Raw genomic sequence first — 23047 nt, forward strand, 5'->3', positions numbered from 1 at the left:
ATTGTAAATTATAACAGAGAGAGGAAGATAGTCACGACAAACGTGTGAGAGGGTTGCAAAGCTTCATCCCATCTCTGTGAGAGAAAGTTTTTTCATCTCAAGAAGTGACAAAACATGGGGGAAAGGACTGCAAATCTGCTTCTTACAAGTGCATCTAGCAGTGTGCTATTTCAAAAAATTCTAAATGTAAAGGCAAATACAAAGGAACATACCCGGATCGATAGTTTATGCCAGGATATGTTGGTAGGGATCTTTGCACAAAATTGATAGCCATTTTTTGTTCAGCCATTGAGAGCATTAAAAAAGGGGGGATGGAAAACATACTTTATTTTATATTTGCTCTATAATGTACAATGTACATGTACATACATGTACATCTGTATATACAGCTGTAACAAATTCTCTGTTTGACGGTTTTCACTTTTTACTTTATATTCCAGACACTAACACTCGTTGTGACAAATGCCTGCACAAAGTTTCTTTAATTACGAGTGGGTGGAGGGGAAATTTTGTCAACTATTGCACCACATCTACCCCACCTTCCTTCTCCTGCCAATATAGTGTATAAGGCATACACAATATGACCAACAATATGAGTGAATTTCTTAAATTATTTTCCAATAAATCAATAAATGATATTTTAGTTTCATGCACGTGGAAAACAAGCAAAATGAAATAATACGCAGCACCATAGAGAAGCAGATGACAAGTATCTGAAGTGTGGAATGGAAACTCAGTGGGAGCTACAAAGGGAAACTCCAACTACATTGTAGATGAGGAAGGCACACCAAAGCTGAATGCGATACTATGGGGTTCTACAGCAAACACCATTTCCCACTACTCAGAGAGACTATCTACAGAAAGATGAAATAAAGATTTTGTTTTCTATCACATATCCAGCCATGAACCATGAAAGATCCCCATTACCATACACCACCTTTCCACAATTTACACCAGGGCCCTGTTTCATAAAGCTGTTCGTAAAGTTATGAACAACTTACGAGCGACTGGTGATCAGTTCTGATGTGCTATACATATCAGAATTTCCATAATTCAGCACAAGAACTGATCACAAGGTGCTCGTAACTTTACGAACAGCTTTATGAAACACCCTCCTATGTTTCATAAAGCTGTTCGTAAAGTTACGAACAACTTACAGGACTGGTTTCATGAACACTTTTGCACCGATTACAGTTTGATAAAGCTTGCAGGCGTCATAGCAACAGCAGGTGCTATTGATAGAGCACAGCTGATTGGCTATGGCCAGGCTGTTGCCATGGCAACTGCAAAATACATGTAATCATAGTTTGTGAAGGTCGCAAGGGGTTTTATGAAACAAAGCCTAAGAGTGCTGAATATGGATAACTTCCAGGCATGTAATAAGCATGCTGTACATATGATTCAGACTTACGATGTACATGTATGGTACATTTGTATATTTCACCCATCACTGTGTAAACATTCCCCTTAATTTCTAAAGGAGAGAAGAGACAGTGACCATTACGACTGATATCGGAAACCGTTCCTGAATGAAAATACATCTTGTATTTTCTGTTTTTACCTCTTAATGGGATACTTGAAAGAAAAAATGGAATGAATATGCTTCCACTGTAAATATATTCCTATACTGCATTCTTCCACCCAGTGTCTGAGAGGTACAATTGTACATGTATCATAATTCCCCTTGGTTTTGATACATTGTGAATAAAATTCCTGCATGCAATTTTGGTATAGAAGCGAAAAGAGAGAGAGAGGCTGGACTACTTCCCATTGCTTCTTCCTTAACCCACCACATTTCTTATACAGCTTGATTTTGAATGTGTATGTACAAACTTGTATTTCCCATATATCTTATACATGATGGATTTGATTCCTCACATGCAATGTGTTAAAGAAGCACAGAGGGGATGGCACACTGGACTACTCCCACCATTCCTCTAACCTGTTGAGTACAGAAAGACTGTATCTACTCCCGCAATATGTAAAGCATTGTGCACAGCTCATTTCAGTACCCAAAGCAATAGGTAAAGAAGCGCAGGGATGGAGGGTAGGGGAGACAGACTGGTAGAACTGCCCCTCTAGATAGAAAAGGACCGGTAGATGTGGGGAGATGGAGCCGACGCCCATCCTTCTACTTTTTCATAAAATACTTGGCAAAAATAAACAGATGAATATGGTTCCACTGTAAATATTTCTACATTTCATTTGTCAGTTCACTGCCCAAGAGGGGTTCTACCAGTCTCTTCCCCCTCCAGATGCAGGAGGAACAGTAGAATGGGGAGGGGGAGGGGGTGGAGCTGGAGCCGACGCCCTTACCTTGTGGTCCTGGATGAGCTCCAGCAGCGCCTCCTTGCGGATGATGATGGGGGCGTTGACCACCCGGTTGGTGTTCTTCTCCGCCTGCTCCAGCCAGCGCAGGAGGCTGTCGATGCTGTCCTGGACGCTGTGCGACTGTGTGAGGGCGCTCTGGAGCTGGTTGCTGCGCTCGGCCAGCTGCGCCTCCATGAAGCTATACTTGTCAGAGACGTCGCCTGTGTGGGGTTTGAAGAGAAATGTTGAAATGCTGAGTGCACCTAATTATTAACTGCTCAATGTATGCACTCTCACATACATTGTACACCTGCAATCTCCTTGAATTACATTGTACAGTACAGAACTACAATCGGCTATCTGTGCCAAGCATACATAATTCACACTGCATCCCTCAATATCTGAATTCTGTTACTAAATGAAAAGTATTGTATTAAAACAAAGCAGAATGCATTTTAACCATTTCTTCATGTGAATTCCTGTGAGGGTAATAAGTACAATGTATGTGAATATTACATCTTACTTTCTCTTCCCAAATGATGATGGTCATAATGAACTGGTCACACAAACATTACGCCTAAATTGGTTATCAAGTGTATGAACATAACACAGCATCTCCATGAATCATGACCTAATGCTGACAACACATGGAATGATATTCAAGAATATTCCTAAAACACAAAGAGCAAACAATCTGCAGTAAAACATTTGAATTATTCATGAGTGAATAGATTCACAACATTCCTCAAAGGAATGCCAACATTTTAGCATTAAATAGGAAAAGGGTGTGAGAAAACATATGCATTGTCCTCGCGAGAGGAACATCACGGCAAGTGGCGAGTACTTACGGACAGTACGCAGGACATCATCCTTGACCGCGTCCTGAGTGTTGGCCAGGTCCTTGCCGTAGTCCTTCAATTTTTCAACATCCTTGGTGTGGAGCACAATCTGGTCGTGGAGATCCTGCGTGATGATGCAAAATACGAGACAATCAGTCATAAGATTTATGATATAGTCTGGACGATATTGTATGATAGCATTACATCCTACCATGCAAAGATGACAGATGCCTCTTATATATACACTTTTTAAATGAAGTAACAATGAAGGGCAGACATACAAAATCAGCTCCTTTTTGTGATGGGTTAAGCATGAAATTTCTGCAAGAACAACAACAACAAATATCATAAAACAAAACAAAACGAAACATGACAAGCCCTTACCTTGAGTTTCTCCATCTGCGCCCGGATGTTCTCAGGCTCCGTAGCGATGGGCTCACGCATCACGTCGGAGAGCTCAGCATGGGCATCGCGGATCCAGGGCAGGACAACGCCGCAAGACCCCTCCCACTTCTGCTGCTTGCCAACCAGCTCCTTCAGCGAGCGGTAGTGGTCGCGGCTCTGGGAGCGCAGCTTGGTGTAGCGCTCGTAGAGGTCCGCTAGCTCGTCCCGGATCACGTTGGAGTCCGGCGTCTCAGCGAAAGTGCGGTTGAACTGGGCGGGGAGAGCCTTGGCACGGTAATCTTGGAGCATCTGTTTGAAAGCCTACAGGTGGGGAGAATAATGGTATAAGATGTGAATAAATTTGTTTAAATATATGCGATTTGTCACTGAAAAATTATTGAACATTTGTACAGTTGTGATATACAATCATGTCTGAAACAATGATATTATGCTATGATATTAATCAATAATACCATGTTGTAACTACATGTACTTTACTATTACCAATGATGACCCTGAAAGCAAAATGATGATGTTTTTTTGATCTACAGTCTACACCCTACACTTGAATCATTGAATTGGCACACAATGCACCCATCTTGCAATTTCATAATGCTTCTATGTGTTCATCATCAGTACATTCCCACACTATGCCAGTCAACATAGTACACAGATATGGAGAACTGAAGCATTGCTATGGTTAAACATGAATCATTTCTAATGAGCGCCCCTCTGTCGTACCTTGGCATTGTCCACAAGCTTGTGTCCGGCGCGGTTGATGAACTTCAGGTCTCCCTTGTGGTCGCTGATCTCCTCCATGAGGTCCTTCTCCTCCTCGATCTGCTGTCGGACGGCCTCGAGGTCTCGCCGGCCCGCCTCGTCGCGCACCAGCTTCTCATGGGTCTTCTCGGCGCCCGTCAGCCAGTCGTCGAACTCCTCGAACTCCTCGCGGTACTTCTCCAGGTCGTCCGCGGCCGCGGCCAGCTTGTCGCGGCGGGTCAGAGACTGGCCGTTGGCGGCGTCGAAGCGGCGTTTGAGGTCGTCTCGGTCCTGCTGGAGGGCCTTGGCGTCCTCGGCCGGTAGTCGGCCCTCGAATTCGCGCAGCAACATGGTGACATCGTTGACAGCCTGGCTAACCTGGGGCTCGTGGTCGGCGATATCCTCATGAAGAGACTGCGAGACAGATACGAGAATTGCCACCAAAACCTTATCATAAAATCAACCGTAATGCTGAAAGTCTATATCAAATCGTCAATGCAGAAATTGAACCATGTTTTCAAGTTGAAATACACTCACTGTGATTGAGTTTCAAACACACACACACAAAAAATGCAATTGTAAAATCTTTGCAAGGTGCACCTCATTAACATTAGCATTTCAACAAGCATGCATCCAGCACAATCTTGACCACACAGATGTATGGAACGTAGGTTCTGCTATCATTTCTGCATGTTCACCATAGTGGAGTTAACAGTATGCAGATAGTTGTTCTCAGAGAATGCATAAATTTGTACATTTGCCATTATGCTCGAACTGTAATCAACTTTAAACTTATCAAAGTCTTCAGATCCCTTAACTCTGTCTATCTGCAGACGTACAGAATGTACACATATCCAACAACACCCAGCTACGATGTATTGACAAAAAAGAATGAAGAGATGCTTGAAACGGGCACTCACGTTGTGTCGCTGGAGTTGCGTGCTGAGTGGTTTGACCTGCTCGCTGATGGGCTGCTGGACTCCAAGCTTCTGCTCCGTCTTTGACATCCAGTCCAGGAGGTCGCTAAGCTCGGCCTGTGTTTCACCGAGACGACGGCTCATTACAGACTAGAAAAGGACAGAGAGAGAAAAAAAAATTATATATACACAAGTATCAGACACATTACCATCACCAGTGACAATCATCATCTACACATACAGTATAATGCTACACCTTTTGTGAGATGCAATGCTGGAGTCAAGATGTATATACCATGTATCTCTTCAAATTTAGATACCCTTCAAATCATCACTTTCATCATCTTCATCATTATTGCTGACAGCTGCCTAGGAATCATACTTTGCTCCTCCTCCTGCTCCTGCTCCTCCTCTTCCCATCAAAACTTTTTACTATTATCTACTGTACAAATGTATCTCACCTCTGATGAAGACATGTACTTAACCCTCTGTGTTCTTTGAGTGTTGATTGGCACAGAAAACTCCACTGTGTTGTACACACGGGCCAAAGTCCCTTGTCTCCTAGATATATACTATCCATTTCATCACTTTATGTTCATCCATTCTCCTCCTCCTCCTCTTAACACCCTTCTCTTCCTTCCCCTCCCCTCCACCCCCTCCTCCTCTTCCAGTTCCCCTTACCCCCTCCTCCACCTCCTCCTCCTCCCCTTCCACTCCTCTTCCCTTTACCCCTCCTCATCCTCCCATTACCCTTCCTCCTCCTCCTCCTCCCCATCCATCCATCTCACCTTCTGCTCCTTCTCCGTCTTGACCCGGTTGATGGTCTGCTCCAGGTCCTGCTTCTTCTGCTTGATGTTGGAGGCCAGGTCGTCGTAGCGATTCTTCAGGTCGGTGTGCTTGGTCTGCAGGTTCTGGTGCTGCTCCGGCCGCAGCTTCTTGCCCTTGTCCTTGATGAGCTGGTCGGCTCCCATGGCGGCATGGGCCACCGGGGCCTGGCTCTGGACAATGTCCTCCTCCACGGCCTGTTACCATGGCAACATGAGAGTTCAATCCAGGATAATGACAACATCATTTAATACGGAACTCGAATTCTCAATTTTGAGACGGTGCTTGAAGATGATGCTCATTATTCAGAGAGATAAATACTTTTGGTCACAAGAAATCTTCTTTCACGAATGAACATCCGAGGCTACTGGTCAATTTTTAGCTCTTCATCAGTAAACCCAATGTCCAGCTCATTCCCACAGATGTGACGGCCAGCATGTGATTAGACTGACTTTTTTTTACTAATTCCTTCAGTGCCAGGTACAACATGTATAGTATACCCATTGGGTACAAAGTATCACATCTCAGTGTATGGTACGTGCACGATTCATGGGGCAAATTCAATCCATAAATATGAAAAATAGAGTCAAGGCTTGCATCGTAACCCCTAGTGGATAAGCTAATTTTGCTATAACATGCCTTTCCCATAGACACCTGCCCAAGTATACTCGGGACTAGTCTTCAACGGGTTAAAAGAGCTATTGAAAAGGTGGGAGTGTCTCACCTGAATCTTGTCAAACTCCACCATGAGATTCTCGAGGTCGTCCTCGCCGGCAAAGTCCAGCTGCGGGGCGCTCTGGGCCAGCTGGACTTCAGTGACCTGGACCCAGTCCAGTAGTTCGTCCACCGGCTTGCTGCGCTCGGTCAGCGCCAGGGCGGTGTCCAGCTCATCGTCGCGCTCGTCGATCTTGATGTCCAGGGCCTGGTAGCGTCGGTTGACGTCACCCAGCTGCCGCTGGATTTCTGACTCCTCTGCAGAAATTTGAAGCCATGGAAAGCAAAGCCGACTCTCATTAATACAAAGTTTGATTTTACTTTTCATCTCATTCATTTTTCTATCATTATAACAGCTGTAACAACATCCAAAAGGTTGAGTTTTTATAATAGTTCATTTGCATATAATATACTGTATACAGCGTATGAATAAATCAACAGTGCAAATAACACTTATTTCAACTGTACAATTGTAGTTTCAGTTGCAAAGCTATAATTTGAGTTGTAATTCGATCTTTATTACGGAAGCAAAAGGTACGTGTACAAGTTACTGCACTTGTTGTAAATGCAATGAATATTTGAGTGAAAATTGTATCCAAGAGAGAGATTGTCGTACCTTCCATGAGACCGCTGATGTCAGCTTCTTCAAATGGTCGGCGGAGTCTTGATGCTGCACTCTGTGGTTTGGGCGTCGAGGTCAGGATCTGCGCCGACCGACGGTGCGCCCTCGTGGGTGCACTCTGGACGTCGTGCAGCATGGTGTCCAGGCGAGTGCCCTGCTCGTTGAGTTCGTCGACGTTGGGTCGGTATTCGTTGACCTCCTTTCTCAGGGGCTGCATTAAGACAAATCCAAACCACATCATAAATAATTTCTTCACTATCCCTCATTGGATTGTGTCATTGCATTGTGTCACACACATAGCGCACTGCTATAGCTTCTGACCATCCCAGCATTGAGAATTTAGGGTTTCTGGGATGAACACTGAACTAAGACTTTCTATAGCTCAGTCGGTAGAGCACCGGGCTAGCAATCCGGAGGTCTCGGGTTCGAATCCTGATGGAATCCCATTTTCTTTGCTCGTTTTTCCAATAATAAACTAAAACATTTCACAGAAATTGAATGGTATCCTGATTAGACTGCCTCATACAGATCTAGCTAATTGCAGAATTTTCTTGATGCTAATTTTGTTTTGTCTTGAAGTGTTTGATGCTGTGTGAAAGACATCTGTTAAAAGCATGTTCATAACATCTTTCAGTACGATAACTTTCCACCTGCACTAGTTGGACAAAAGGCAGACGAAAACAAGAAATTTCAGTTGACAGAAGGGAATGTTTTAGATGACTAAAATAGACACATTCTGATATATTGCAAAATATGTATAAACTAGATATATCGCTACGGCTACTGATATGCCTCCGCCATAATGCATGGTTCTCCTGATAGGTTTATAGTTCAAGACCCCCTGACCTTTGACCCATGACCCCCAACTTCCCTAGATAATCACCGCCCATCGATACAAGCATATATACTAAGTTCCATGAAGATACCTTGAACCATTTGCGAGATATGGAGAAAAACATGAAATTTCAATTTTTTTCACAAAATAACCTGTGACCTTTGACCTTTGACCCTGTGACCCTAAAATCCACACAAAGTATTATCCCCCAAGGATATACTCTCATACCAAGTTTGATGTAAAACCACCACACGGTTCTTGAGATATCGACAAAAACAAAACGGGACGGACGGACGTACGGACGTACGGACGGACGGACGGACGGACGGACGGACGGACGGACGGACGGACGGACGGACGGACGGACGGACGGACGACCCGAAAACATAATGCCTCCGGCCACTTCGTTGCGGAGGCATAAAAACAAAGAAACAAAGAAACAAACACACAAAAAGAAGTACACTTTGCAGCTACATGTACACTGTACATTTATGTATTTTGTTTCCTACCTTGAGTTCATCGTACTGTGATTTGATCTCAACAAGCTCCTTGGCGACGGGCTTGAAGGAGTTGAAGCGGCGCTCCACCGAGATGAGCCAGGAGCTGACATCCTTGAGGCTGTTGTTGTAAGCCTGCTGCGCTGCTCGCCGCTCCTCCAGTTGGCGAGATCTGCGAGGATACAAAGAAATAGATAGAAAAAGGTAAGAATCATATCATTTACTATATCATCATCATCATCATTATCATTATCATCAATGCCACTTCCATCATCGTTGCAGTCATCACCGACATCATTATCATTATTGTCAGAGCTACAAGTACCTTCCTCATCATCGGGATCTTCCATAACACATCATCACCAACACCATCATCATCACCATCTTCATCAATGTTGTTGCCTTTGTCATCCACACTACATTGTATTATCACCTGAATGCCAGAAGCTCCTGGAGGTCTTGCCAGTTGTCATCCAGGTTCTGGAGGATGAGGTTGAGGGCCGCTGGGTCACTGACCCGACGCTCCTTGAGCAGTTCGTCTGCAAGCTGGTGGATCTCGGTGTACTGGGGCTTGTTCCTGTCTGTCTGGGTCTGGGTGTTCTGGTCAGGAAAACAGGGCAGAAACAATTTAAATGCTACAGACATGTAGGTGTAAATTGTCTACATGGAGTCTCATGTACCATTATCACAGTGATGGAGTTTCAGTTCAAGCTTATAATTGTTTGGTGTTGGTTTCACCCCCTACCCAAACTAATCAGAATGTTTATAGAATATAGGTCACTTCTATGAACACTCCCTTCTAAATTTGATGCAGTTTCCCTTTAAAATGCAATGTGATACAGAACAACAAGCAATAATTTGTACAGGCCCATCCAAGAAATGAATGACTGTACGTAACTGTCTGCAGTCAAACTCAGTGCAAACTGGATATTTCATTAATGAAAGCAAGGTCCAACAACCTTGAAGAGAGACTATCATTATCATTATCTCAAGAAGTAAATATAAGTATAGATATACAAACTGAATGCCAGAGCCACTCAAAGCAATGATCAACATCATTATCATCACCATCAATATCATCATCATCACCATCATTGTCATCGTCATTGTCATCATCATCGTCATCGTCATCGTCATCGTCATCGTCATCATCATCGTCATCGTCATCGTCATCGTCATCGTCATCATCATCATCATCATCATCACATCATCACTATCCTCATTCTCATCACCACCACCACTATTTTCCAGTAGCTAACCTGAAGGACTGTAGCCAGTTCTGTCAGGTCCTTGCGGCCAAAGTCTGGAGCCTTGAGGAGGTCCAGGGTGGGTATCAGCCAGTCCTCCAGCGTGTCCACCTCTTCGTGGACACGCCCGAGGCGGTCCGAGAGGCGCTGCAGGAAGTCGGCGCTGGCCCGGGCGGGGCCGGCCAGCTGCTCGTAGCGGCTGTTGAGGGAGGCGAGCTTGGACTGGAGGGCTCGGGCCATGGCGGGGTCGTTGGTGGTCGACATCAGCTTGTCAGCCGACTTGTTGATGGCGTCGACACTGGGCTTTCGGTTCTCGATGTCAGTGAGGAGTTTCTGTTGGAGAAGCAGGAACAGATATGGAACCAAACATTTAATTGATCTGTTTCTTTGGCTTCACTCACTCCATCCACAACAATTTCTCTTTGAGAGATGTAAATGTTTATTCAAAATGTTTTCATCAACTGCACTGCTCATTATCTACATCAAAGTAATGTTCCCAATTGCACACACACGAGCAGGGTATGCATTATGGGTTTAGTTTCATTCAGGATCTGAAGATAAATTAGTATTCCATTAGAGGGCTCTGATAAACCTACCCTGTACTGCTGAATGAGATCAGCCAGCAGCTCTTTCCTGAGGGAGATTGGTGTCCTCTGCTCCAGCCTGTTCAGTGTAGCCTCGGTGTCCTCCAGCCAGCGGAGAAGGGAGTCCAGTCCGTCCTGGATGCTCTGCGACTCAGTCAGCGCGGTCTGGAGCAGGTTGTTGCGGTCGGTCAGCATGGCCTCCAGCTGGCCGTAGCGGTCGCCCATCTCGCGCGTCTGGCGCTGGACGTCCGGCTTCACCTCCTCGTGCGCTTCCACCAGCTCGCGGCCGGCCTCGCGGGCAGCGTCAAGGTCCTTACCGTGTAGGACGACTTCATCATTGATGGCCTACACCACAAGCCGAACACAAACACGAATACACAGAAATAGGCATGAGCATAATGCGTCGGTCACCAGTGACACATCTGTGGGCACTGAATCCTTCAAAGTATGGGCAAAGTGAAATTTGCTGAGGGTAGACACCTCTTGAAAATGCAACACTAATTTAACATGGATTGGTGTATTCATCAGAGGAGGTGCGTTCACATCTATCACTGACTTTCAATATTTTTTCAAAGGCACAGTTCATACTGTTGTAGCTATCCTTATTTGGACAGACTTCACTGCCCAATAGCTTGCTTGCGCAATACACACTGAAGCCTGGAGATATAAGTTCACATTTGATTTGGCTTCATACACAGACAGAAAGAACTAATTTTAGGGGGGAGTGTTGGTAAATTAGAAGGAAACCACAAATCTACACTGTGCGCAAGTAAATGAATGCTTCATACTGTACATCATGCACAGCAATACCATGTACACGTACACTGAACATAGTGATTGGAAAATGTTCCTTTTTAAAGCAAGCTGAAACATTCTTGAGCTTCATATGGGAATTCAAGAAATCAAAGCGAGATTGAGAAACATGCACATCTTTCTTGAGGATACCTTGAGCTGGTCAATCTGTCTCTGGACAGCGCTCGGCTCCGTGGCGATAGGCTCCTGCACGAGGCTGCTGAGGGTGGCATAGGTCTGGTCAAGCCACGGCAGGGTGGGGTTGACCGCCTGGCCGTAGCGCCGCTGCTTCTCCACCACCTCGCCGAGGCGGTTGCGGTGATCCAGGCAGCGCGACTTGAGCCGCTCGTAGCGCGTGTTGATGCTGGCCAGCTTGTCCCGCGTGGCGTGCGATTCGGGTGCCTCGCTGAACGTCTGGCCGAATTGGCGCGGCAGGGCGGTGGAGCGGTAGTTGCTCAAGTCCTCCTTGTACAACTGCAAGCAAAAGGGGACAGAATTACGACAGTGGTGTCAATAATATGCGACTTCTATCAATAAGCACTGTTTTGCAGTCTGTTCTCCCTTTAAAGGACAAGTTCACCTTCATAAACATAAGGATTGAGAGAATGCAGCAATATTAGTAGAACACATTAGTGAAAGTTTGAGGAAAATTGGACATTCGATGCAAAAGTTATGAATTTTTAAAATTTTTGTGTTGGCACCGCTGGATGAGGAGACTACTATAGCTTATGAGTCACATGCGTACAACAGTATAAAGAAAATGTAGAGAAAATTCAACATATTTTCACTTTTTTCACATAATACATGAGCACTTGACTTGCCTCTTTCGAAGGGCAGGGGGAATAATATTACCCATAACATTTTGTATGTCGGTAACGAGTCAAGGGAATGTGTACTTTTTTTTCAAAAGATTACATTTTGTGAAATTCTCTTTATATTTTCCCTATATTGTTGTACGCATGTGACATCTAAGTTGTATTCATACACTGCAGTAGTCTTCTCATCCAGCGGTTACTGCAGAAAAACTTCAAAAATTCATAACTTTTGAACGGATTGTCCGATTTTCCTCAAACTTTCGATGATGTGTTCTTCTAATATTGCTACATTCTCTCAATCCTTATGTTTATGAAGGTGAACTTGTCCTTTAACATACTAGTTTGTTTTTTTTAAAGAGTGGCAGCAAATACATCCAATAATTGGATAACTTACCACATATCACACTAAATTACACAAAATGTAGACATACATGCTTTCATATTGCTAAATACATCCATGTTGTAAGTATGTTTTTGTTAATAATATATGATGTGATGTCATGAACTGAATACTATGACTGTACAAGAACACTGTAGTAGTGTTTCCCTTCTATTCACATAATCAATACCTTGGCATTATCAATGAAAGCCTGTCCGGTCATGTTGATGAATTTCACGTCGGCGCGGTGCGTCACGACGTCGTCCGCCAGCGCCTTCTGCTCCTCGTACTGCTTCTCGAGGGCTCCAGTATCGGTCTCGATGCGTCGGCTGGACTTCTCCAGCCGCTGCTCGGCATCGCGGAGCCACTCCTCCATGTCGGCCATCTCTGGCTCCAGCCTGTGCAGGTCATCCAGCGCGAGGCGCAGCTTGTCGGAGCGCGTCGTCGACTGCACGTTGGCGTTCTCGTAGCGCGACTTGAGGTCGTCCATGGAGGTCTTGAGGGTGGTACGCTCGTCGTCTGACAGGCGGTCGCCCTTCTGCTTCAGGAGCTGGTTGCCCTCCTGCACTGTCTCAAGGACTGGGCCCTGGTGGGCTACAATGTCCTCATGTAGGACCTTTGGAAGAAAAACAGATCATGGAGTTACTTCCTTCTTGCTTTGTTGAGATGACTTATGTAAACACAAAATCACCATCATCATTCACATCATCAATTGAGAAGCAAAAAAGACATAACTTCAACACTTTGTCTTACATTAAAATATTGCTATTCAATAAAAACGGTTTTTCCCTTACATACAATGTACATGTAGATACAGTATCAACATTTATTGGACTTTATTTACGGTGCATGTACAAGAACATGCGTAAATGAAAATTCTTGGTCACATTCACAGAGTTTCAGTATTCTCATACAGTATGCTGAAAAAAAAAAGCAAAATGACTATAGACAAGAATGTCAGTCAAACAGAAACTCTCAGTCCAACTCACCTTGTGCTTGTTGTTCTGGTCGGTCAGTGGCCTGATCTGCTCCTGGATCGGCTGCTCAGAGCCCAGCTGGTGCTCGGCATTGGTCAGCCAGTCGGTCAGGGTCCTCAGTTGCTCTTTGGTGTCGGCATACTGTTCGCGCAGCTTGACCTTTGGGGAAATAGTATACGATACAATGATATATTCTAGACAAGCTGCAGCCATATATTCATTGAACAATACTTGCTCAACAAACATCCATGCATGCACTCTAACTCACTATTTGCACTGATGCTTCTAGTGCCTATTTAAATAGTTGATTAAATTTTTGTTTTTATCTTTCTAATAAATCTCACAATAAATTGACCTGCAATGAAAACTTGCCCACATGCATTCTCTTCAAAGGCCTCCGTTAAAAATCAAGCTTTCACCTAACCTGTTGAGGACGAGCTGATTTTGGTACAACGCGCATTTCCCATAGACACCTCCCCAAGTATACTCAGGACCAGTCTTCAGTGGGATAAGATGGTGGTCTTCTGTATTTCTTTGAAATAATTCCATTTGATCAGAATTTGCTCAATCTTTTACTGTCCTGTTCCTCTAAATTTCTCACTTCTACATGTGTATTTACACAAATCTATTTTCAGGGTGGACTTCCCCTTTAACAGACGAAAGGGGTTTGAACACAGTAGGACCGACTTCATAAATGGTACACGTGACGTGGGATGCGAGAATACGTACCCTCTCCTCCTCTTCGACACGCATGCGGTTCAGCGTGCTCTCCGTGGTTCGGTAGACGTCCTCCGACTTGCGGGTCAGCAGGTCGTACTGCTTGCGCAGGTCGGCCAGGCGGTCCTGGAGTTCGCTGACCTTCTCCGGCGACAGCTTGGCCCGCTTGTCCCTCAGGAACTGGTCGGTGGAATGGATGGCGTCCAAGATGGCAGCCTTGTTGTTGTCAATGTCACCATGGAGATGCTAAAGAAAAAATGACCACACACATTAAGTAAAAGACACTCAGTTTTGTGTCTGTAGATTGTCTATCCATTTGTAAATAAATGAGCGAAATTCTGCCTCGCAGTCTGAACTCCTTAGCAAATTTTCTTGCATTTAGATCATACAATTTTAACCGTAAAAAAGACACAGGGATAAACTAAGAGTTGTACCATGATGAACCTGTAATATTGTTCTGTACAACAGAGAAGAATTAATCTGGTATCTCAGCCCTATACAAAATATGTAGTTGGTAAGTAAATATTTGCTTCAAAGTTGACAGACAGACATCAACTGTAATGTAGGAAACGTCTGTATCATTCATAAGGAGACAGAACGGATAATCATTTACTTTCGCATGCAGTAATGGCCAATGAATAGAGAGATAAAATAATATTCAATAACTGGCAATAATCTCTTCCATTTTAGAAAATGAAAATTACGTATGTATTTTGTGTTCTTTTTACAAATATTACATAATTAACTATTCTGAAACCCGTTACAGGACTTTAAAATGATTTTTCCTTAATCTCAAAACATATTTCAAATACATGTAAATGAAAAGTACCTTAATTAAAACAAATTTAATTAGTATTATTTATGTTAGCGTGCATTCTGTACATTTTCTTATCAGTGATCAAGTTAATTTATTAGAATCATTTTTCTGTATTACACTGTATGATGCATGTTAACTCTAAGTTAATCATTTACAGAGTATATATTAGATTTCATTGAATTTGATTATTAATAACATATTCTTTAGTCACATATTACTTGACAGATACAGCTGCAGTTTAGATATTAGGTTAAACTGTGTTTATGCTGTACATTGTACAGGCCACCTTTTATTAGTCATTCTTTTTTTTTTTAGCTTACATCTGGGTGCATTTTGTCACAGTAAAAAAAAAGAAAACACAAACGAATATCTTTAAAGACATGTTTATTACATTTGGGGATTTTTTTTTCCTTCCAGACATAAAGATAGCAAGGATTGAGATGCCTTATCATTTTTTTTTCTTTCTTTAATTTTGAGTTCTTTGAAACATCTCCTAGCACATTTTACACTCACCCCAATCAATTTTGCAAACTTATTTCCTTTACTTCTTGTTATGCATTAACTCGCAGAATTCTGCGAGTTAATCATGTTAGAAAAGGAATTTATTGTAAAATTCCAATTAAATGAGATCAACTGTGGGTACTGATGCTGTCAGAATACCTAACAAACACATTTTATTTTCTTTTTTCGAGTTAATAAACAAAGGAGGCTTCCAGCCATAAGGTCACTGTGGCAATGGCTTACTGGTAGCAATAGTGACCTTCTTGCAGGGAGCACACAACATATGTGACCGTGCACCTCAAAACGAACATAAAGTCGCACACACTGATTTTGCGTGAGGACTGAAAATAAGTGAAATGGGTCAACCTAGCCGAACTTGATTTTTTCATATTTTCTGAAAGAACGGGTCTTCTTTTATATTATGCTAAAATTTGGTATCATAAAACGGGCAGGAAAGTGTGTTTTTTTAGCAGTTTATCTAAAGCATTTTTGGTAGAATAGTGTGATTAGGTGTTTCTTTAGAATCCCTTTTTCATTTCTGATAAACCCTGTCCACAGTCTTCACTTTCAACTCTAATAACTTTTGAAAGGATAGTGATACTGCTTTGAAAGTTGGCATTAATTATGGACAGAATGTGTTAATGAGGCATACTAAATTTCAGTTTAATCTGATAATCCCTTCATTGTTGTCACTCTGGTGGTTTACTTCCTGTTTTTTTGTCCCATTCATCGCACAGCCAGCACGGTTTGGTAAAGATTAAGCGCTTGAATAGACATTGTACTTCAGAGCCTCTTTTCTCAGTTCACACTTTTCCTGAGTTTGTGCTTTCTTTCCAATATTTAGATAGGTTAGGAGAGTCCATTTGATTTGAGTAATACATCATTTTAAAGCTTAAAGTCTGTTCTTTGAGAATATGGTCTTAACTAAAAATTCATGTCTGGCGACTTTTTGTTTGTTTCGAGGTGCAGTGTCACATATCTGAACACCTGTATACATTGTACATGAGTTGTACTGGTATTCATGTTACTCTGTAGTATTGCAGTTAGTGTACAAATAATTGAAGTGTTATCAGTGATGCTCATAATAATAAAGATAATCATGTGATAAAAAATAAAAATAATCTTCTCGCTGTCTCACCTTGGTTTCTTCGTACACTGACATATAGTACGAAGCTGAATGCTGGTACGAAAACTACATTTGTGGTCAAAAGAGACAACAGGTGCATTTGGCACCAAACGTGTCAAAACGTGAAATCATCACTTTTCTACCTTTGAAATGATAATTGTTAACTTTCTGCTACAGGAGGTACACCGTAACACTTTTGATTGACAACATTTACGCCATGGTCAATCTCCTTGGAAAATTTAGTGGGGGGGGGGGGGGGGGAGTGCCATTCCAATATCTATGGCACATGCAGCATTTAGAAGTACAGTGTACATATTGTAGGACAGTTTTCCATGATGGCAACTTCCATGCTGAGCATTAAAATTCGATACTACATCTGCACTATGGGCCTTCAAGGTTACACAAGCATCTACGCTTATTGATGATTCAGACACTTTCTAAACGCCAACAAATTACATGTCAAGTCACTCACAAAAAAACTAAGGTTAAGCTTCAATTAACACAAGAAACATGATTCAAGACAACACACATTATATGACAAAGCAAAGCAGAAAGTCACAAAATTCATGTCTGACTCAACAAACCGCTGAAGTTGGCAAATGCAATGTATCCAACAAAACATAACGAGCAATCCCATCGCAATTACGCGGTGAAAATATTGACTATTTGCAGCCACCATGCAAACACTCACCTTGTAGTCGTCCAGCTCGGTGGAGAGCTGTCCCATGTTGGCGCTGCGAGGGGCGGCGTTGACCACCTTGGCGTCAGTGACCGTCACCCACTCCATGAGGCCGCCCACGTTACTGGTCTTCTCCGCCAGCTTGGAGTTGAGGTCGAGCTCCTCGTCCCGGTCCGTCAGGGTGTTGCGCAGGGCGTCGTAGCGGCGGTTGATCTCGGCCAGCTCGCGCGTCGTCTTGCTCTCCTCTGCAACGCGTCAAACACAGAGGGTAATCATGTTGCAAATACAGTTGTAGTTTGTTTGAACTTTTCCTTTTCCTTCAAACAATATTCTCTCCACTCGTAATCATGCTTACTGGTACATTGTACTTCTACACTATTAACCCTTTCTTTACCAAGGACTTCGGCAGGTATATTGTACGCGTATGTACAAGTTTCAAATTAACTTTAAGCAGTCTCCCATCTACCCGCAGATAATGGCAAATCAATCCCATTACTTGCTGATGCAAACTTCAGTGCAATACAGTCACTTTTTTAGAATCACACAATTGTAGCGGCAACTGGCAATGTAACAGCAAATTGGCTTACACATTTAGTAGTTGCCATGGGAGCTGAAAACATCACTATCAAGATTTAAAGATGTTTCTTACCCTCTTGATAGTCTCCAGAATCTGTGGTGTCCACCGGGCGGCGTTGCTGTGGCAACTCGCTGGCTTTGACCGAACCCAGCTGGAGAGAGCGGTAGCGGGGCCGGAGGCTGACCGCTGAGTCTCCCTCCCGCACGAGGCGGTCAAAGGTGGTGCCGAACTTGTTGACGTCGATGATCTTGGGCTTGTAAGCCATGACCTCCGTCTTCAAAGGCTGAAATGGTAAAAAAACAAAAACAAAACACACATATACACACAATTTACATGTAGGTATTGAATAGATGTGTAGTATTTGTCAAACCCTAGTAGCAATTCAGTTTGTGGCTCTTTCTCAACTTTTTTCTCTTCCCAAGTTTTTGTCTCGGTCTATATCTGTTCAAGCACATCTTTTATCTATCGCTGTGTCTAAGTACCTATCAGTCTATTCATCTGTCAGGATATTTACCAACATATCCATCTATTAATCTGTCATTCTAGCTACTCCTGTGTCTGTATATTTTCTAACTTAAATCTACCTACATGTATCTCCATATGCTTCTCTCTAATTCAAAGCTAGCAATCTTTTTTTTTTATTATTTCCAAGTGATTCAGTATTGATGAAATGATATTTCCATCTCATAGTGTCTATTTATTGTCAAGTATCCACCAACCTACATTGTATCCATCTGTCAATCTATCCGTCCACCCATATATTTGTCAATCCATCTATCTGTCTATCCATCCATCTACCCATCCATGAGTCTATCTATCCATCCATCCATTAATATACAGATTACAATGTACAAATGTAGCTGTCCATCCACTCTTCAATCCATCTATCCATTATTTCACTATCCATCTATCTACAAATCTATCCATCCATCCATCCATAATAATTGTGTATCCATCCTTTTATCCATCTACATGTACATGTATCAATCTACATTGTATCTGTTCATCCACTCTTCCATCCATCTATCTATCCATCTATCTATCTCTCACCTTGATCTGTTCCACCTGTGACTGGAGAGTGACGGGGTCTGTGGAGACTGGCTGCAGCTGGGACACTTTGCGCTCCATGCCATCCAGCCAGTGGTTAACGTCCTTCTGACTCTGACCGTACTTCTTGGCTGCCTTCTGCTCCTGGTCAAGCTGCTTGGACCTGCAGTGACCACCCAGAAATTATTGCAACATTTATAGGGAGAACGAGACAAGAGCTGACCGAGGGAAAATCATTGGCATCAAGAAACTTGATCGAGCCACTACTAGAACCTCAAACATGTTGGCCCATCTGGGCACCACAACGTTAACCCTTTCCCTACCAGATTCTAACATCTTCTGAGACATTATGCAAGATCCATTACATTCCTGCTGGACATGGACTAAAGTGCCATTAATGTTATATTACTCAGTGTGGTTGGCAGTGGCAGTGAGGGGGATTTGTGTTGAATCACTTTATCCCGTTGAGGACAGACTGATTTTGCTGTAATACACATTTCCCGTAGACACCTGCCCAAGTATTCTCGGGACTCATCTTCAATGGGTTAAAGGGGGAAAAACGATCTGATCTACTTTTCAAGAACTGTATTGAAGTAATGAAAACTTGTTGTAACAGATTATTTTTTTTTAATAGTTGGCAGTGGTAGTAAGAGATACGTAAGTGTATATTTGTGTTCAAATGCTTTTAAAGGGGGAAAAGGAGCTGAGATCTACTTTTCAAGAACTGTATTGAAGTATTAAAAACGTGCAGATTATGCACTGCATATTTTGGGACAATATCAAAACATGATGAGTATCTAAAGAAGTACAAAACAAAGAATGATTTAAATGCCTTTGATAAACAAACTAATCATGAAAAGGCTTTTTTCCAACAAACCTCTTTGCCATGACCTCCTCCATAGTACGCCAGTTGTTGTCATTGTTGGTGATGACGTCGGTGACGTAGGAGGTGTTGCCTGCCTTGGGGTCCCGCACCAGGGCCTCGCCCAGCTGGTGGATCCTCTTGTGGGAGGCACGCTGGTTGTTCATCTGAGTCTTGTAGTCCTGGAGTGTGGGGGGGGGGGGAGGGGTAGGGTTGTTGAAGCACAATTGTACATGAATGCTGATCACATACACTCAAACTCTCATGATGATAAATGTACATTATGAGTTTTTTCTTTTTTTGTAGATCAAACACAAAGTATCATCCTATTGTAGTTTACTATTGATTACTCAGTCCACTTCAAACATTCACATATGCTTTTCTTGTGGCTGCACAAAGATAAAATCATACATTGAGTAAAAATTTCTTGAAAGTGCCTTCCTTGTGTACCGCACAAACATAAAAAAAACCAAACATAAAACTCAATGCATAATTGTAGATGCCGAAATCTACATTCCTAAAATTTAGAGAAATTCTACACTACAGTGTACAAATGTATATGGCAAAAGCGCATGGAAAAAGGGCACTCTTTGCATGCTAGGTACACATGTACAAGCTTATCCTACATACACCTGTACATGTACAGCATATTTCGAATTGCATCTATGAAGGAATGCACAAACTGATTCTGTTTTGAGAAGTAATGTTCATCTGTTTGTTTGTTTGTTTGTTTGTTTTCAGTAATAATTATTGTACCTTGAGTTGCTTCTCAGACTCGGGAATCTCCTGGCGGCCAAAGTCGCGGTGCTCGAGGCGGTCGATGGCAGGCAAGAGGAAGTCTTCCAGCTGGTCGACCTCCTTCTCGAACTCGTTCAGCTTCTGCAGCATGTCGCCCAGCGTCTTGCCGTGGTTGCCGGTTGTTGTGGCAACCTGCAATACAATATTGAGAAAAGTTCAAGGAGATGACAGACAGGCATTTACAGTTGTATCCTCATAGGGGTATGATAACAGTGACAGGGCTCTACGGACATTCTTAACACGGAAGAAGCTACCATGAGTAAACGTAGCCATGCAACATGTAAACAATCACTCTAGCAACAGTGACAGGGCTCTACGGACATTCTTAACACGGAAGAAGCTACCATGAGTAAACGTAGCCATGCAACATGTAAACAATCACTCTAGCATCACTATATTTTGTATGACTACAGACTGAGGTATTTGTTTCAGTCAGGCCTTAATCACTGCCGATCTCCATGTTAATGAAAAAACGTACACACTGTATTTTCTTGGAAACATGGGATTCCTTCAAGCTTTAGCTTTTTACACATTTCTCCTTCTGCTCTTTTACATCTACCATGGCACAATATACATAATAGTTAAAGCATAAGGCTATTAAAAGATGACTTTTATTGTAAATTTCTTTTGTGGGATTTCAGAAAACAAAATGAGATTTTTGTGTATGTTAGGCATTTTGAATTACCAAAAAGTACAATGTATTTTTTATCTTTTAAAATATGAAAACAAACCAAACTGACAGTGAACTTCCGGACTACAAACCTTCTCAAACTGTCAATAGCATCCTTTCCACGCAATGTCTTATAATCATGGGGGCAAAAATGTGATGCACAAAACTTTAACTGACAGACTGTATTACATGTAAACTGACATGCAGTATTATGTATATGTCATGCTCAAGAGTGTAGAGTTGACTTTAAGCGTGCATTCAATTTCGGTGTCATGCGTTTCAAGGTTTCGCTTTTCCGAAAGTCACATTTCTCACCTTCTCATAGCGGGTGTTGACGTTGTTTAGTTTGGTCTGGAGGATCTTCGCGACCTTCGGCTCGCTGTTCTGGATGAGGGCAGTGGCCGAGCGGTTCACATTCTCCACGGCCGGCTTGTGGGCCACAATGTCATCCTCCAGGACCTGATTGGGGAGATAAGAATGAATCTCAACATAAATTTCGCTTACTTTTTTCTGCCCTCTTTCTTTAAAATACCTGAATTCCTTCACCACCCCCCCCCCCCCATATGATTATGATGACACACTTCTTACACACAATAATCACTGCTAATCACAAATAATTCACTGAAATTTCTGGAAAAGATGATGAAAAGCAAGAGAGACCATTCCCTGGATATGTTACATGTACCAGCCAATCCTAGGTTAACCCCAAGTCTTCAGCAATCAAAACTGTTTCTTCATAGCAGCACGAAGCACATGTACACGTACAATTGTACAACATACCGCATGTACTGTAGCTTCTTCAAGGACTTTAATACAGTTCATAGTTACTTCCAAATTTGATCTGAACAACTCAGAACTGCTTGTCAAACCACCTTCCTTACAAAACTCCTCTGACAAAAGTTTATTGTATCAAGGTGGAATTTTGCTAACATTCTCCTTTCGAAGAGGCAAAATATTTCTTTTTCATTCATCAACATTGATTTAAATCACAAATTCAGCCACTCGCGAAATTGACTTTCATATTGCAATTCGCAAAATACTGTGCGCGCAGAATATGTAGCGTACGCAGAAGATGATGTTTATGATCATATGACCCACCTTCTGTTCTTGGAGGTTCTCGACAAGGGGATCGCGCTTGACCACCAGGATGGTGCCCTTCTCCATGCGGTGGACGCCGCGCTCGCTCTCGTCGAGCCAGCGCAGCAGCGTGTCCAGGCTGTCCTGGACCCCCTGTGAGGCGGTCAGCGCCTCCTGCAGCTGCTGGTTGCGCTGGTTGATCTGGGCGTCCAGGCTGTTGTAGCGACGGGTCAAGCCATCTGGAACAGATAAAGAGAAACAGGAGTTCAGTGTCTTGCTGGCAGCAAATAAAGCAGATTAAACAAGCTGATACAAAGAATTTTGTCATTCATTCAAGTTGATACAAAGAATTTTGTCATTCATTCAAGTTGGCACAAATATGTGCCACTGTGATATGGATGAGCTCAGGCCAACCTCCCCTATCTCTTGCCCAAAGGGATGCAGCTGAGCAATGAAGTCCTGTGTACAGGTTTTTTTAATGTTTTCATTTAAAGTAGTTATTGGTCTCCCTCATTGCCTCTTACTTTCCCTTGAATAAGAGTCTTTTCCATACAAATAATTTGTAATTACAAATTGATCAATAGTACAGATACACTCTTCTTAATCCATTACTCATTGTAACTAGGTGTGCAAGTTATCAACACTACGAGGATGAACAATACAGTGTATCTGACAACCAA

General features: G+C 42.7%; 1 protein-coding gene across 1 annotated transcript in view; it reads right to left on the reverse strand.

Annotated features, from left to right (window-relative positions):
• Positions 1-23047, reverse strand: part of LOC139715873 (uncharacterized) — a 225044-nt gene that overhangs the window by 101925 nt on the left and 100072 nt on the right. Inside the window, 23 exon segments of the mRNA XM_071627416.1 lie at positions 2317-2531; positions 3159-3273; positions 3534-3854; positions 4275-4706; positions 5213-5359; positions 5998-6231; positions 6759-7006; positions 7365-7581; positions 8715-8874; positions 9136-9302; positions 9962-10282; positions 10546-10878; positions 11479-11799; positions 12710-13135; positions 13509-13655; positions 14226-14459; positions 17349-17581; positions 17986-18196; positions 18964-19123; positions 19838-20004; positions 20579-20752; positions 21606-21749; positions 22389-22606. Coding sequence (XP_071483517.1) covers positions 2317-2531; positions 3159-3273; positions 3534-3854; positions 4275-4706; positions 5213-5359; positions 5998-6231; positions 6759-7006; positions 7365-7581; positions 8715-8874; positions 9136-9302; positions 9962-10282; positions 10546-10878; positions 11479-11799; positions 12710-13135; positions 13509-13655; positions 14226-14459; positions 17349-17581; positions 17986-18196; positions 18964-19123; positions 19838-20004; positions 20579-20752; positions 21606-21749; positions 22389-22606 — 5345 coding nt within the window.

Source organism: Diadema antillarum, unplaced genomic scaffold, assembly GCF_040938485.1.
Source record: "Diadema antillarum isolate AM-2024a unplaced genomic scaffold, OU_Dant_1.0 scf00000006, whole genome shotgun sequence".
In the NCBI taxonomy this organism is placed as follows: domain Eukaryota; kingdom Metazoa; phylum Echinodermata; class Echinoidea; order Diadematoida; family Diadematidae; genus Diadema; species Diadema antillarum.